The sequence below is a fragment of the Rhagoletis pomonella genome, unplaced genomic scaffold, assembly GCF_013731165.1.
Source record: "Rhagoletis pomonella isolate Grant_MI unplaced genomic scaffold, Rhpom_1.0 Rhpom_scaffold_00011, whole genome shotgun sequence".
NCBI classification, from domain to species: Eukaryota; Metazoa; Arthropoda; class Insecta; order Diptera; family Tephritidae; genus Rhagoletis; species Rhagoletis pomonella.
Genome location: NW_023458565.1, coordinates 19,822,213 through 19,839,578, shown reverse-complemented (window position 1 = coordinate 19,839,578; position 17,366 = coordinate 19,822,213). Strand labels below are relative to the sequence as shown.

Sequence of the window (17,366 nt, the reverse complement as noted above, 5' to 3'; positions counted from 1 at the left end):
AAAAAATCGACATGTGAGCACTTGTTAAAGTCACTGAACATTTTTTGAAAAAAAAAACGGCATTAAGTATTTGAATTCCAATCCCTCTGAACTCAATTTTGTTTACCATAAGTCTAAAAATTTAAATAAATTTTTAATTTTTTTCATAAATTTTAAGAAACTTATAGACTATGAAAATACATTTTAAATTATAGGTTGTGTCTTTTAATTAGATATATCATGATCAAAAAATTAATGAAGCCAATACGATTTTGGTTGCTCTGCAGGCTTATCTTCGGCGTAAATTTTTATGGAGCCAAAATCTCCTCAAAAATAAGCTCTCAAACCAGCAGGGGAAGAGTTAAAAACTATTTTGCTTTCTATGTATTTATGTAGACCGACTTGGGCTAGGGGGCATGCACCAATAACTGCTGTAGGTATGTATGTGCATTAGGATGGTCCAAAATTGTATGTGAAAAAAGTAAAGTCTGAATTTTAATGTTGTCGCACCCTAGGGCTGTTCTATATTAAAAAAAATATACCCTTGTGGTTTTATTTCGAAATCAAAAAATATTTAGAGGTCGCTCAAAATTAAAACAAAAATATATTTTTTCGTATAAATGTTATAAAAATCATGAAAATCAATATTTTTGGATAGTAAATCTCTGTTTCTCTTCAATTGTTTATTTTTCAATTTTTCAATAATAACTATTTTTTATGGGTCCACCTTACTTTTAAAAAATATTTGAAAAAATAATTCGGTATTATTATTGGAGGTCTTCTGTAGAAAACCAGTGTTCCGATCGAAAAATGTTGATTTTCAAGAATTATGTACCATTTCTACGAAAAGTAGTTTTTCCCCATATATAAACTTTGAGCGCTTTAAGCGGCCGCTAACAATTTTTTTGTTTAAATTTTTTGGTATAGCATAATTCTAGGTGGCGAGAGCATTAAAATTCCGACTTTACTTTTTTTTGGACCACCCTAATTTGCATAAATATCTAATTTCACCACATACACAAATTTTTATTGCTTCACATCTTCCTGCTACTATAATACAAACATTTTTAATTATGAATATGGCCTCACTACAACATCTTATCTTATTTTAATTGTTGATAACAGCTGTGAAAATTAACAATTGTAAAATACTACAATTAGATAGAAATTTTTGAATAAATAAAATGTATGAAAGCACACGAAATCCATGTATATAAATACATACTACATATGTACATGGGTAGATAGTATACATATGTACATATGTATATTAGGGTGGCCCTTAAAAAACAAATGAAGAATTCTTTCAAGTCTCACCCCCTCAATCGGTAATACCACGGCTAAAGATATCACATATGCATTTATTTTGGTCCCGATTAGAGACGGTTTAGTCGTGTCGCACAGAGGGCGAACTTCAGATTCCTGTATAGAGACCGAAACAATTTAAATTAATTTATTATTATTATTATTATAGGGGTTAAGGCTGAGGAAATCGATTGTAAGAATTTTCTCCCTATATTTAAGGACCACCTTAATGTTCATATGCTACATATCCATATGCTATCCGCAGTTAGCCAACAAAACTGTTCACCTACACCAGCTAGCCGCGTTGTCTGCCATAGAACAATTGAAATAACACACAAAAGAAACGTGAATCTGTCGAAATTCTTAAGCCAATCTAAATACATCCATAAGAAAATACTCGTAGCAAAAAAAATAAAAAATCTAAACACAACACTTGTAGTGCCTGAAATTCCCAACAAAGCGAAATATTTGTGGCATTTATGCGCAACGCTGACTGTCGGTTAAATTGCTTGAAGATGGCAACACAAGCATCCCACCAATACGCGCACAAGCACTGCACTCACAGCCACCGTCACAGTCACACTCGTAGCAAAACAACTGCCCACGTGTGCGTAAAGTGAATGCATTAGCAATGTGGGAGTTGGGCCCAGCCATCCATAGTGGAAATGTGTGCCAAATCTGTGCAGCTGAAATTCCATTCAAAAGCTGTGCAAGTTTGTTTGTTTTTTGTTTGTATGTAGTGGTTATTTTCTGAGATTTATTTTTTTTTTCAATCTTACATAAATATGTATGTACATACTAAGAATTTTGAAGATGTGCACAAATTCTAAATATAGATGCATACATACACAGGGTTGATTAACCTCTGCTACGTGATTTCCTTAAAAAATTTCAACGCGTGGAGTTGAGCAGAAATTATACAAAAATGAGCGAAATTTATTTTGGGTCATTAATATTTAAATGTCACTTAATAATGCTTCTTAATCCATACGTTGATTTGAATTTATTATTAGGTTTAAAGTATTACAAGTGTCTCTCGGTTTCAGAAGGGTGCAAGTTGAAGTAATATTTCTTTTAAAGAGCTCTCAATTGGTCTGCATATCTAGAGAAATATTTAGATTTAAAGCTAATTTAGTGGCGGGTGGTACAATTAATCTCACTGTACATTTGCACAATATTTGTCGTTTTGACTTGTGATTTTCGGGATTTTTCGAAATTCTTTAAATTTCGCCCGTATTTCTTAAGGACTTCTCCGGATTCTGCGTGGTATATGTTTCACGATTTTTCTTGACTTTTCGGGATTTCGGGATTTTCGAAACTTTTCGGGATTTTCAAAACTTGTCAAGATTTGTTTTAATTTTTTTATGGCTTTTCGGGATTCTACTTCTTGACCATTCGGGGTTTTCGTATAATTTCGGGACTTTCGATACTTTTCGGTACTACTTTTATACATATACGATATTTAGGGAAGCCGAAAATACTAAGTACTTTTGTACGCGGTTTCTTGTAAGGTAAAATCTACTAAAAACACTCTGTGTCAAAATTAAAGACCTAGTTTATTATTTGGCAAGAACCGTGCGAATCGAAGTGTTCAAGATTTTTCAATATTACAGAAGTCAACAAACTGTCGTAAAAATTACAAGCTTTTTAATTAAATTTCTTGAAAAGATCTTCAATAAGCAGTTTTGTAGCCCAATCAATTTTAGTATAATAAAGTGCGGGTTTGAGGTAGCTAATTTTTGACATTTTTTCCCCCTTTTTAGATTTCTTGAAAAAAATGTTTAGTATGCAGATTTGTAACCGAATCAATTTTGATATAATAAAGTGCATGTTTCAAGTAGCTGGGACTTATTGTTAATTTTTGGGAATTTTTTCTTTTTTTCGTAAAAGTTTCTGCCTTATTTTCCTTCATATAAAAAAAATCAGAGATCATACTTTTTATGGAAGAAAGTGCACGACATCTCGGCCAAAAAATGCTAAAAATTTATCTTGATATGTTTACGAAAGTTTGTTGATTTTTCTTTTTTAACTTTGGGCAAAGTTTGAAAATCGGATTTTCTTAAAAAATAAACCACGTTTTTATAAGAAAATAACAAAAAATAAAATTTTCTAAAAACAATAAAATGTAAGGACTTGTTAATATGTATGAGGTGCGCTTATAGTTTTGAGACGGAGTGTACATGTATGCTCATTATTTAATTCAGTGAAAAGTGTGCTAGTTATTCACACCAAATGAAGGCAGGCCATTCTGCATTGGATCTTTCCACTGTAGTTGTTCTTGCTGCTGCAGCTATTTCGAAGAGCTCGGATCAAAACGGATTGACATTAAATCAGTCAGTTAAAGGGGGCTAGTGAGCAGATCATTGGTGTCATGCGGGGAACCTTCACGTGCTGGACATACGATGAGTACATCAGGATCGCTTTCGGACAGGTAGAAGTTTAAACTGCTACAGTAATTATACCAGAGAGAAGCGAGTCTTTCGAAGCAACTGAAGCTGTTTATAGTCACCCAGTGAGTATCGTTCAATGCCTGTCGGAGTCCTGCGTATTATTCTGCAGTTCACGGGATGCCTTATCATGGACCTAGAGGCAGATTCTGCTTCTAGCAGGTGCATGTCTAGGTGCGCCTGTCAGTGGCTGTAGATCAGTACCCTTTGGCCAGCATACGATGTGTTGAGGCTGTTCAAGTCTGCGTCCACTGAGTTCTATACTGCCAGCCAGCGACTTGAGGACGTTATTGTGATTCTGTACTTTATGGACAATTGCGGTTACGTGCGCGTAAAAAGAGACCAGGTGGTCCAAAGTAAACCCCAGGGTTTTCGGATTGCTTAACGTCGCAGCCTCACCTATTTCGTAAAGGTTTTAAAATTGGTTAGCGTAGACTTCGTAAGAGAGAGAATTAGGCTGATTATGGTGAAGATTTATCTATTTCGGTGAAATAGCCATTTGTTTTAGAGTACACTGCAACTGCTTACTGGGAGGTGCCATTGATGTCATCTCCCTTCAAGTGTCTCCCCTAAGTGTTATCGGTCAATAAGACTTTTTTTGTAGGCAGGTTTCCCCGGCTTAAGTAATGACGAGGGTGATCATTGGCACTTTGAGGACCCACCCTACTTAAGTTGTTCGGCATCAATGTGCATATTTCATTTAGGCCAACGCCTTTAGAAGCGTCCGAATAAAATTTCCACTCTTTCATCCTACTTCGCCAAGAACCTTATGGTTGTTTAAAGCTTGCTCCCACCAGAGGTGAAATTATAATGCTCTTCCCACTGGTTGACCAGTTGTCGAGTCGCCATATTAAGATCCCTAATGCGAGGCTCTACGGTATAGACCTGACGAAGTTGAGTTACTTAATATTAAATGAACCAAAACGTAAATACTAGCGTTCACTAAGTCAAATCCAATGGCAGGGTCAAATAAGTGAAAACACATTGTCAAATGAGATTAAAAAGCGGTATATCGATTGATTTCGATCAGGATAAATCTTTAGTCGTGTACATGCGCTGCTAAGTCGGCTATCGGTCTGTTTTGGCAGATGTGTCAAAATATGTGGACAAATTTTTGCGTCAAAATATGACATAGTGAAAACCAGCCTTAAGTTAAAGCGCCAAAATATGACATACACTCAGAAAAAAAGTTAGCTAAATTTATTTCTCTCAACACATGATTTGGTAACAATAACCAAATAATGTATATATGTATAACCAAATCATGTATTGAGAAAAACAACATATTGATTGATGTAACTAAAATATTTTCTCAGTGTAGTGAAATTCAGCCTTATGCAACTAAAGGTAGTCAGTTTAAAAAGGTAAATACTGCAGCAATTCTCTACAAAAAACTTTTAGCTTTCTTTATGCATCATTACCTGATTTGAATTATGTTATAAAAACATTTTCCAATCTATTAGGGTGGTCCTTAAAATATCAAAGTCTAAACTTTTTTATAGAGCACCTCTTTATTTCACTTCATTTAAAAATAAAATGAATTTGGAGTCGCTACCAGCGTTTGAAAAAATTTATTTTTTTTAAATCGTTAAAATTCGACAAAATTTTGCCTTCGATAAGCTATAGCTCGGCGGGTTCGTGAATTGATATTAATTAGCTTTACTAATATGTCAAATTTAACAACTTTTATGTAAAATGCAGGCGAATTTTTGCGATCTTAAAAAGTTTTTAAATTTTTTCAAACCCTGGTAACGACCGCAAAAAATTTTTTTTAAATTTTCAAAATGTCGTGGCTGCCTTTACGACAAAATGGAAGGGTGTGTTCTATAAAATTTGGCTGTTGATATTTTTATGGCCACCCTAATGTATATATATTGACAATTCTCTTCTAAAGCATTCCTTCTTTGGCGCATGCAATGCATTGCATATTTACCTGAATACATTATACCATTGTGCATTTCAGTATTTTAATAAGACCAAATAGCGATTGATGTGTGTGTGGCCACAGTACTCAGGCCAGTTTTTGGACCCTCCTCCACTCACTCATTAATCGTCCATAACTTAATTATGAATACATATTCCAGGCTATTAAAATTTATAAATTCTTAACACGCTCACCACCATATACGCTTTAATTGTCTTTGCGCAGCTACATACGCTTTCGATTAACACTGCATTCATTACTTATTTACTCACTCTTGCCGGTTTTTTTTCACTTTTTTACATGCATACATACCAACATACTTAGTATATACTACGCATACCTACAAACATGCACGAAAATTTTCCCTTCTTTGGCTAATAAATGAATTTTCTTTTTTTCTTTTTATCTTTTTATCTTTTTTGGCGCACTTCGCAATATCAACGATGAATATAAAAATTTATTAAACAATGACAACGCCAACTAAAATATCAACAACAACGACGACGACGCTGACGACGACACCTATAAAAATAATAATCAAATTCATGGATATATGGGGGACAAATTTGTGCGTTACACACACATCGATGCCGCCTTCGCACTCAACTCCCGCCGACACACCAACCATATTCGTAAATTCTCCGCCTTATGCGCTTCGCATTTTTTTCCATTACCGTCGCCCGGTTACGTGCACCCGTTTGTTCGTTTGTGTTATCAATGCGTCGGTTGTCATCGTTCGGTACGGTTGTGCTTTGCTTGCTTTTGCATCGTCGGTCGTTGTTCGTCTGCTGTCACCGAATATCAAAAACAACAACATCACTAACATCGACCACCATTATGCCGGCTTCCGCGCGTCTGATATTGACATTTTCGCAAGCAGTACAACAGCACAGACGAATAAACGCAATCCATTAGAGCAGGAAACGGCACGCGACAGTCGCACGCGCTTGCCCCACAGCGGCAACAATAATCGACCGACCGACCGACCGACCCATCCGAACATCTAACATAACCGCAGACTTGAGTCAGTGAGCAAAGATGGCGAATCCGCGCAAATTTAGCGAGAAAATTGCGTTACAGAAGCAACGCCAGCAGGAAGGCACCGCCGAGTTCGAACGGATTATGAAAGAGGTTTACGCAACCAAAATGGATGAGACTCAAGCGAATCAGAAGATACTTGAATGCTGTTTGGTAAACACTGACATCGGCAGCAATCATGCCACAAATGCCAGTTTGATAAGTGCTGCAGGCATCGGTGGCGGTGGCGGTGGCGGTGGCGGTGGAGGAGGCTGCATCGCTGATGGCAGCGGCAGCAATGGACCCGTCGCCAATGCCGGGGGTAGTGGTAGTGGTGGCACTTCCCCAGACGGCACAGGTACTGGCGGCACAGGCGGTAATGCTGTGCGCGAGTCCCGTGGACGCAGCGTCGGCGTTGGCCCCATGCGACGCCCCTCGGAGCGCAAGCAGGACCGTTCCCCGTACGGCAGCAACGCAGGCGTCGCAGTCGGCATGGGCGCGGCAATTAGCAGCAACAACGCCTATCTCAGCCCGCCAATGGACAGCAGTTGGCGGCGCTCCAACTCCGATTCGGCACTTCATCAAACCCTCAATATGGCAGTCGCTGCGGAGGGTGGCTTTGGTCCGGGCGGCATGGTCGGCATCGGTGGGCTGCCCGGCGAGATGAACGCGCTGCACGCTAACTACCAGCACCACAACCAACGATCTCATTCGCCAAATATTGGCCGCAGTTTTAGTCCACAAGCACAAAGACGAAAGGGTCAGATGCTGATGCATCAGCAACAGCAACAACAACAAGCGCAGCAACTGTTGCACCATAGTCAGCAGCAATTGCACTTGCAGCAGCAACATCAGCAGCTGCAACAGCATTTTCATCAGCAGCAGCAGCAGCAACAACAGCACATGCATCAGCAAGCACAACAACAACATGTCCAACAACATCATACGCAACAGCCAGCGAGTAGTGCTAGTCAACAACAACTTCCGCAACACTTCAATGCCAAATACACCAATTGCAATATGCCTCCAATAAATAGCCTATTCAAGTCACTGCAGGAGCAGTCGCTCGCCAACACTGGTTCGTTGCCGGATCTGACTTCACTACATTATGCGCCTGCGCAGCAACAGCAATTGATAAACCAGGCGCCGCAGCAACAACAAACACTTTCGCCAATACTGTCACCGCACAACAATGGTCGCGACCGCGATCAGTCGTCGAGTCCCTTTAGTCCGGCCGGTGGCAATGGCGGCAACGGTGGTGGTGGTGGTGGTGGAGGTCCGCCGTCGCCATACCAACAGCAACAGCACTCGCCCACATCTGCCGCCAATACACCCACAGCTGCGCAAACATCACCGCATTTGTCCTTCACAAATCTAGCCGTGCAATCGCCAACCGGCAGCGGCCCGGCCACACAAAACACCGCACAAACCGGCAATTTCACCAACCTGCCTACCCTGGGCGCCGCCAGCTCCACGGGCAATCTAACAGACTACCGACAACCCCTGAATCCACCCAGTCCAGGCTCTTCGCCCGGCTTGCTGACGTCCGTGTCAGGTAATGAAGTGATACACATCAGCGCGCCAGCCAGTCCGATTCGACATCCGCAGGCCGGCATGATCGGCCAAGGCATGCAGGGCTACAATGAGGAAAACATCCAGACATTTGATCGTTATTCGCCGGCGATGGCGGGTGCGCTAGAGGCGAGTGGATATAATAGTCTCAATCCGTCGTTCCACAACCACTTCAAGCAGTTTACGCTTGGTGATAGCAATTCCTCGCCCGAGCAACAGCAACAATTGCAGCAGCATTATCAGCAGCAGCAGCGACAGCAACAGCAGCAAAACAACTTTACAGCGCTAGACTTTGATGACTTCGTCACCGGTGGCAATGGCACAACATACCCGCAGAGCCTATCACAAAGCAAACAATTGGACTTTAGCGATCTGACAGGCGTTTCAGTGTCTACAGCGACGACGACAACGCAAACCAGTAGAGGTGGCAGTACGTGTAACACCAACAATGGCAGAAACACCTCCAACAACAACAACACGCAGCAACAGCAACAACAGACGTCACGCATACTGGCGCACCAACTGCTAGAAAACAATGGCGCCGGCGGTGGCAGCAATGTCAACAGCAACTCAAACACAAATGGACCATGTCGCATCAGCAACAACAATGTGAATCTTACGCAAGCGAATGAAAAGAACTCTTCACCCATACCTTCGCCTTTGGGCTGCTTGCCGTCACCCTCGTCGCCGCTACCGATTCCCATATCGGCACAGTCGCCACATCATCAACACCAACAGATGTCGCTGTCGCTGCACTCACACTCAGCACAACCTTCACCTCATCATTCGCCAATGCATTCGCCGCACCACGCCTCCCCACTGTCATCCTCCTCGCCGGGCATAACGACATTAGCCGGCGGTGTGTCGCCAACGCCACATGGCAACGGTAATGGCACCAACAATGCGTCAACGCATCCACACCATCAACACCAACAAACGACGCAACACATCCAGCAGCACCATCATCATCCACACAATCACGCTAGCACACCAACCAACACCAACATACCGGCGATCATTTTCTCCGACTACTCGTCGCGTGAGATTTTCGACTCGCTCGATTTGGATTTGGGTCAAATGGACGAGACTGCGCTAGATCTGCTAGCGGACCAGAACTCGATCATGATTGCCGATCCAACAATCGAGGACAGTTTTCGAAAGGATCTTAACTGATACTATGAGGAAGCTGTTGCAGCTATTGAGAGTGGTGTACTGCTCGACGACACCTTCGATCCGCTGGGGCCCATAGTCGACGTCACTGAGGTACTGGGCAATCCGCTGGCGGATACAACGAAGTGCAGACAAGATGACGACACAACGGACACAGCCACGGCCACGGCCGCCACAACCACGACTTCTACACTTGCCGATAGCACAAACACAGACACCATGCCCATCACGCTTAGCTTGAGCGAACAAGACACTACGGTCGACGACGAGCTGAGTAATGTCGACGATAACATAAGCATCGGTTTAGGTATAGGAATTGGAATGGGCATCGGTAGCGGTAGCGGTAGTGATGAGAATAATGGTGATGTAGAAGATTTCTTCTTTTAAGTAGTGCAGTGTCAAGGCAGTAGCCAAAATAAGCGGACGAAGAAAAGCACAACTGGTTATGTCGATCGACGACATATGTATGTACATAAGTAGATATGTTAACTAGTTGGGACGACGCGCACAGTTAGACACAAAATACACTCAAAAAAAAAAACATGCACGCAAACAGTTGAACACACACACACACATAGAGAGACGTACATGTATGTATGTAAATATTTATGTATGAGGTGAAGTACACGTGCAAGCAACAGTGGTAGCAACAGCTTTTACATCTCTAAGCAGTAGTTAGGATTCTTAAATAAAATATACATACAAACGTAATTACCTAAAATACATACATATACAAATGTGTTTACATACATATAAAAAAATAAATAAATAAATAATAATAACAAAATAAAAGCCGCGGAGCATTTGAGTAGCGTGAAAAGAGCGTGCGAATTGGCATGTGAGACTAATTTGAGTGAGGTAATTTCTATGAACAAGACTGTATACGAGAAAATCAACTTCCTTTTCGCGAGCAATGGTTAGTAAGGTTAGATTGAAATGTCTACGTATAAAGAGTGACTGCCCGTACACTAAGGCTCAGCGCAGGCCCATTGTGATGCCATATGCAATATTCGTTCCCCTATGATATTGCGACGCTCACGCGGGATCAAAACATTTCGTCTACGTAATGAACTTTGGTAATTCTCTTATATTGATTTCCGCTATCTCCGCAAAGTCCTGTAGACAGAGTTTTCGGAGCTTCTGAAGTCATCTTCTGCTTAGTGCTGCGCATTGGCATATGCGGTGCTCTGCACTATCGTCCCCTTCTTTGCATCTACAGCTGCGGCAGTAGTCTGGCAGTGAACGCGCCAAACTCGAGGCATGTGCTCCAATTAGACAATGGCCTGTAGGTATTCTTGTGAGAATAGATGCTTCGCTCCGTTTTAACCCTAAGAGTTCAACGTAAGAAGGCCACGTAAGCCTAGCGGTTTCACAGAAGTAGAGGTTTCCCTAGCGCTCGTTTGCTGCTTTTGTGGGGCTGTCCCTAATACATAGTTAAAAATTGTATATTCGCATACCTACCACGTCCTTCGCCGAAAGGATTTTGGCGGTCGTACCGTTCCTCACTAGTTCATCAGCTTTGCATTTTCCCTTAATATCTCTATGTCCAGACATCAATATGAATTGTATTCTATAAAGCTGGGCCATCTCATTTCGAGAGAGAGACTTTGTGTTACTTGCGCCTGAGACTAGAGCTTTCAGGACTGCTTGACGGTCTTTGGGTCTTCTTACTAGTCGGCACTCCGAGATAACAACCGGCACCGCCTGTTATATACTGTACTAGTCCGGAAGCCGTAAAAATGTTTCTAAATCCAGCTACGGGGAGAAGGCTCCTCACCGACCTTTCCGTCGACTTCGTAGCCATCAGTATGCATATTTATAGCGTTACGTATGTGGGAAAGTCCTGTTGAGTTGAAATGGTAAATTTCTATTTTTTGATGAAGGTATTTAATGGTATACAGTAGTTAGTACTTGAAGGTATCGGAATGGGTGTCATCGTCCTTAGGATTTTCGAGTGGCCGGATGTACCATGGGTCCAGAAGCTTTCTGCTCTGTGTCTTAAAGCTGCAATAATGACTATTTCTCGAGCAATAGCGTCAAGTGGGGGCAGATGTAGAATCGCGCCACCATATTAGGGCTCCTTAGAGCGAAATCGGACGAACAATGGCCTTGTAGATCCAGTGAACTTTGAGGAATAGGCGAATTAGCCTAAGCAAAGTTTATACCGGCTTTCGATATGAACACTACCTTGAATTCTTTTCAGATCACGGAAATATAACCGAGTCTTAGGCCGCTAGAGAAGATATTTCTTAGCCAACAAAAATAGTAACCCTAATTGATCAAGTTCTTCTCGCGCTTCCGGTGTGTTACATGGCTCAGTAGGTAGAGTATAAAAAAAAAAAAAGTTTTTTGTAATATCCCCTTTTTTTTGATATTTTGTATCTCTTTAGAACCGAGGGCGAGAGCCATCCGAGAAATAGTGCTCTTTTAGGGCATTTCATGCCGAGATCACTGTAGACTCACTAACGAGAGTAATGTCATATTTGACAATGGATAATGGAAAATCGTTCCACAGTACAACACCCCCTGAAGCCCAAAACAAGTAAAAAATTTACATTCCGTGGAAATTGTTGCTGTTCGCCAAATGTTCTCAAGATAGATTTGCATTAAATAAAAATTCAAAACTTTTATTGGAACCGATTATTCGCTACCTAAGTCTTTGCCACTTTCAGCTGAGAGTAAAACACATTTAACAGCAAACCCTTACGTACATGAATTCTACGAGAGCTAACCCTTCTAGAAGCCCGTGACATCCATTTCACTCACGAATAGCAGTTGCTTAAAACCCAATATTTTACTAGAGACCAAGATACATCAATCAGCTTAAATTTGCCCTAACTGAAGTTCTACCAATTGGAATGAGCATGCAGGGGAAGTATATATGTATCTATATGATTACATAAATATACATATGTAACGTATCAAGCAAGATGCTGTAAATGTGCTGCTGCATAACAACTGACTGACTAGCTGATTCGTCGCTTAGCTGACAGCTGACAACACAGACAGTAGTCAAGTGAGGCAATGAGCAGTAAGCGACAAGCAATAGGAAGTGTACGAACATGAAAGAAACCGGAAACTCAATTAGTCGTTCAACTCAATTCGAATGTTCGCTCGCTCAGCTTGGCCGGATGCGCCTGACGAGCTCCTTTAAGTGTAGATTATATACGAAATATGTATGTATGTATAATAAGTTAAATATTTTTCCTTTACTATGATTTAAAGTTTCCATTTTGCTTTTACGATTACAGACAAAGAATGAAATGAGTAACGAATGAAATAACAATGCGGTGTTTGAAACGATTGCCTTTTTTTTAGTTATATAAAGATGCATACAAATTCGCATATGTATGTGTGTATGTACCTGCAGAAAGTTTGTGTACGTACAATATTTCGACGGGAATTTACTTTAAGCGTTTTATTTTTTTGCGTTTTATTATGTGTGTGAAAGCAACTACAATAGTAGAAGATTATAAGCTAAGCAAAATGTGAAGCAAAAAATTTTTAGCGGAATTTTAATTAAAGTGTCAAATTTTACTTATTTTCGAATACAAACCTAATCATTTTATGCCAACAAAAAATATACAAATATCAAAAATACATACAGTGGTGGAAAAATAAATAGGGACACGACATTTTAACAAATTTTTGCTATTTTTCTTTTGTTTATATAAAATTTGTTAATTTTTTTTTGTAAAAGTATAGCTCATTATATAACAAAAAACAATATAAATTCCTATTTCAAACTTTGTACAAAAATTATAAAAATTGTGCAAAATTGCAACTAACTTCCTAACTTTTTAATTTAACTTTTTTAAAGCCCAATAAATAGTAGAATAAAGTGTAAGCTTAAAGTCGCTAGAAATCGTATGTTTGAAAAATTTATTTTTAATGGAAAGAGCGTGGAATGCATACAGAAAAAAAATTATCAACAAGCAATTTTTAAGCAAAAACAAAAACGACTTCAATTCTCATATAAAAATTTAAAAGTACCGTTAATTTCCTTATGGTCCGATGAACGGATCTTCTTAACCAAAATGGGACCACCTTTCGTTTAAAAAATAATAATTATAGAAATCGGTTAACGTGGACCAAATTTACGCGGTAACATACATAACAAAAACTAAATATTTCCGATGAATTGATAACCTCCTCCTTTTTTTGAAGTCGTTTAAACTTCAACGCGATTTCTTAGAAACTTCAAACTTGCACTTTATTCTACCAAAATCTAATGGACTATAAAACTGCATACTCAATAATCTGATTAAAAAATTTAAAATTTAGATGCAATTTTGCAGAATTTTTATATTTTTTTTACAAAGTTTGAAATATGAATTTAAAAGAAAAAATATATTAAATAAACAAAAGAAAAATAGGCAAAATTTGTTAAAATATCGTGTCCCTATTTATTTTCCACCAACGGTATGTATGTACATATATTTTTAAACGATCAATGGCTTACAAGCACAGTTTACAAAATTAGTCTACAACTAAGCCTAAACAAAAAAAAAGAGCATAAAAAAACTTTATTGGAGCAATAAACAGCGTGCAGTTTTAAGCTAAAATTAATAAAGTACAGAAATAAAAAGAAACTAAGCACCAAAAATCCACATACATACACCATACCCAAGTACATATTTAAGCAGGTATTTAAAAAAGTCTCAGCTCTAATTGCATATGTACATTTAATATAAAAATCAATTCAAAACTCTCGCCGTTTAGCAATTATTAACAAAAACATGCACTTAACAATAAAATTAGCTTTGCATAAAATATGAAGGAATACATATGTATAAAGTTATATCAAATCACGCAGCACACTTTTCATATACGTATGTAAAAAAAAAAATTACAAATTCAAAAACATATTTGAAATTATTTAATTGAAAGGTGTTTATTATGCCGTGCCTAAGAACCTACTCCACTCACCTTCGGCTCCTAACAAACAAGTTCTCTACGAACCAACAAATATTAATAAACAACAAAAACAATTAGTAAATAATAGCAAATTGAATTTTACTTTTTTTTTTTTGGCTCCACTTAAATACTACATACATACAGATTCCTTCTTCTATCTAACTTCAATTGTAATAATAGCACGTTGAACTTTGTACTCCACACGCGCAAATACACAGCATACATAACTAAACTACTCGTATGTACATATACATACATATGTACATATGTATAAACATATATATTTCTATGCATAAAAACTTTGTAAAATACACATGTATGTATGTACATATGTACATAGAGCAAGCAGACTCTTTAATACCATTTGAAATAATTACTACCTTTTGCAATATTTTATTAATAACATACAGTGCACTCAAAAATTTTGTATACCTTCGTAAATTTAAGTCAGCGGGTAAATGGGTTAAGTCAGATAAATACATATGTATGTATGTATAAATGTGCATACGCTAGATTAAACTATGTAAATTCACTTAAAATAAAACAAAAATAAAAAATTGTCGTATACTTTATAATTTTTGAAACGCTTCTGTTGTTCGATTTTTTCTTCATACATATTTAGCTATAGATATGTAGTTTTTTAAGTGTAAAATTGTAAATGCAGTAATAGGTTTAAAGTGTTTTATTTTTCATATTAGATAATGTATTTTTTTTAAGCAAATTTTAAATACTTTCCTAAGGCTTCATAAACATTTGACGGCGTGGAAGTACGCTGGCGGGCAAACACATAAGGATGCGACGTTCTAAGAAGTTTTGACAATTTTTCTTTTGTTTATTTAACGCTTTTTAACTTTTTTTTTGTAAAAGTATAGCTGTCTCGCAAAAGTCAAGTAAGTCAAAATTTCAAACTTTTTTCCTACAAGATTTACAAAAACTGTTTTCGACAAATATTCACATCAAAATTTTAAACTTTTTATTCACAATTAAAAAAAAATCTAGTTATGAAGTTTTGTAGCCTATTAACTTTTATGGCGCTTTCTTTAAAAAAAATGTCACATTTTCTACCTACAAAATTTATAAAATCTTTTTTCAACAAATATCCACACACACTTTTATGGCGTTTTCTTAAAAAAAAAATGTAAACGCCCTTAGTAAAATAAAATTCAAGTTTGAAGTATTTAGAACGCGCAGCGACCTATGGCAATTTTTTCCTGTTGGTGTTATGCATTTTCCTCCATATGAAAAAATTGTCGAGCATACTTTTATGGCAAAAAAAAATAGGTGGCACCATTAGCAAAAAACATCGCCAAAAATCAACTAGAATTTAATGGGCTTTAAAACTACATACAACAATTTTTTCTAAAAATTTCTATTAAAAAATTTAAATTTTAAAGAAAGTTTCTACAATTTTCCTAATTTTTGTACAGAGTTTGAAATTCCCACTTACATGCATTTTGTTAGATAGTAAGCTTTCATAAAAAATCAATAAACATTAAAAAAACATAAACAAACTTAGTCAAAATTTCTTAAATATTGCGTCCTTATTTATTTTCCCGCCACTGTATAAAACAATATAACGCACGTTTAATAGGAAAGGTAATTAATTTAAAATTTTGATTTTGTGAGAGAGGCAATTAAAGTATAAAAAATTTGTATAGTTGTATGATATTTACCAAGCCTATTAATTGAGTGTTAAAATAACCAAAAAGATAAATTTTGAATTAATTCTTTTTTTTATTAAACGTGCGATATTCAACTACATTTGTATGTATGTATAACTAAAGCTTGGTGTCATTATGGTAAAAAGCATGGCCATATTTTATTTTACTTAGAATTTTGAGGAAAATTATAAAAATAGTGTGTATGCGTATATATATATTTGTTTTTAATTTTTATGCTGTCCACCACTGCATTAATTGTCACTTTATATTCTTTTTTTCTTATTAATATTTTTTAGTTCCTTAGTTTATATGTATGTATATATTTAATGAATAAATATCTTCTTTGATAAAACTGAACTCTTTTTAATCTTCGTATACATATGTATGTAAATACTTTTAATTTTTCGTTTCTCTCAAATGATTGCCAAAAAAAAGATGAGGTCTAAATACTTCCCACATTTTGAAATTCGATCAATCGCGATGAAAATTGGATCATATTCGCTCGAAGAAAGAAGAAACTTACGAGTGAAAAATTACGAGTATTTACTTAGATCAGCCATCCCTACAGCGCTGGCAGAACTCCATAAGCAAGTGAAAAAGTTTTGCACCTGCTTATGGAGTTCTGCCAGCGCTGGGCATGGCTAACCGAACAGAATTGATTAACAGAAAAATTGTTGTGCTCCTTTATGACAAAGCCGAACCACCCGCAGCAATTAACCAAATCTATCAATCTACCCAAAAATTAAAATTTCGAAAAATATTCAATCAAAACGGCAACACTGGTTAGTGTATTGGTGGTATTGGTCAGTGTAGTGGTATATTTTGTAAAAAGGCAATTAAAATGGAAGAAATTGTAATCGACAAAAGGAAATGCCAAAATAGCAGCGGTAAGCATTTTTTGACAGTCAGCTGATAGTGTTTTTACTTAGGATGCTGTACGATTCCTAGCTATTTCTTACTTCAAGTGTCGCACCAAAAAAGAGCATATACATATATATTATTTTACAGTTAAAACATTTATTAAAAAATCACTCTTTAACAATTATTTTCTTACTTTTATTTAATTACTCTTTAAATAACCGTTATTTCTGACTTTTATTTAATAAATCGAAAATAACAATTATTTTTGATTTTTATCTAAATAATCTGCAAATAACAGTTATTTTTGATTTTTCAATTATATGTCTTAGATAACAGTTATCGAAGACTTTTATTTATAAAAGTCATGAAAAAAAATCAGTCACTGACCTATATTTTTTAAATCATACTTATAAAAGTCATTTGTATAAGTCGTAGTAAGCTTCAACATCTTCTTAACAGCGAAAAATGTTAATGACTTTTATACGAATGATTTATAAATAAAAGACTTCAATA

The 17,366-nt window shown here is 37.3% G+C and overlaps 1 protein-coding gene across 1 annotated transcript in view; it reads left to right on the top strand.

Moving 5' to 3' along the window:
- The window catches only part of LOC118746778 (neurogenic protein mastermind), a 28,017-nt gene extending 14,969 nt beyond the window's left edge, over positions 1 to 13,048 (top strand). Inside the window, exon 2 of the mRNA XM_036480690.1 lies at positions 6,536 to 13,048. Within this exon, the coding sequence (XP_036336583.1) occupies positions 6,694 to 9,417 (2,724 nt within the window). The 5' untranslated portion in view covers positions 6,536 to 6,693 and the 3' untranslated portion in view covers positions 9,418 to 13,048. The remainder of the gene's footprint in view (positions 1 to 6,535) is intronic.
- The last annotated feature ends 4,318 nt before the right edge of the window (positions 13,049 to 17,366 follow it).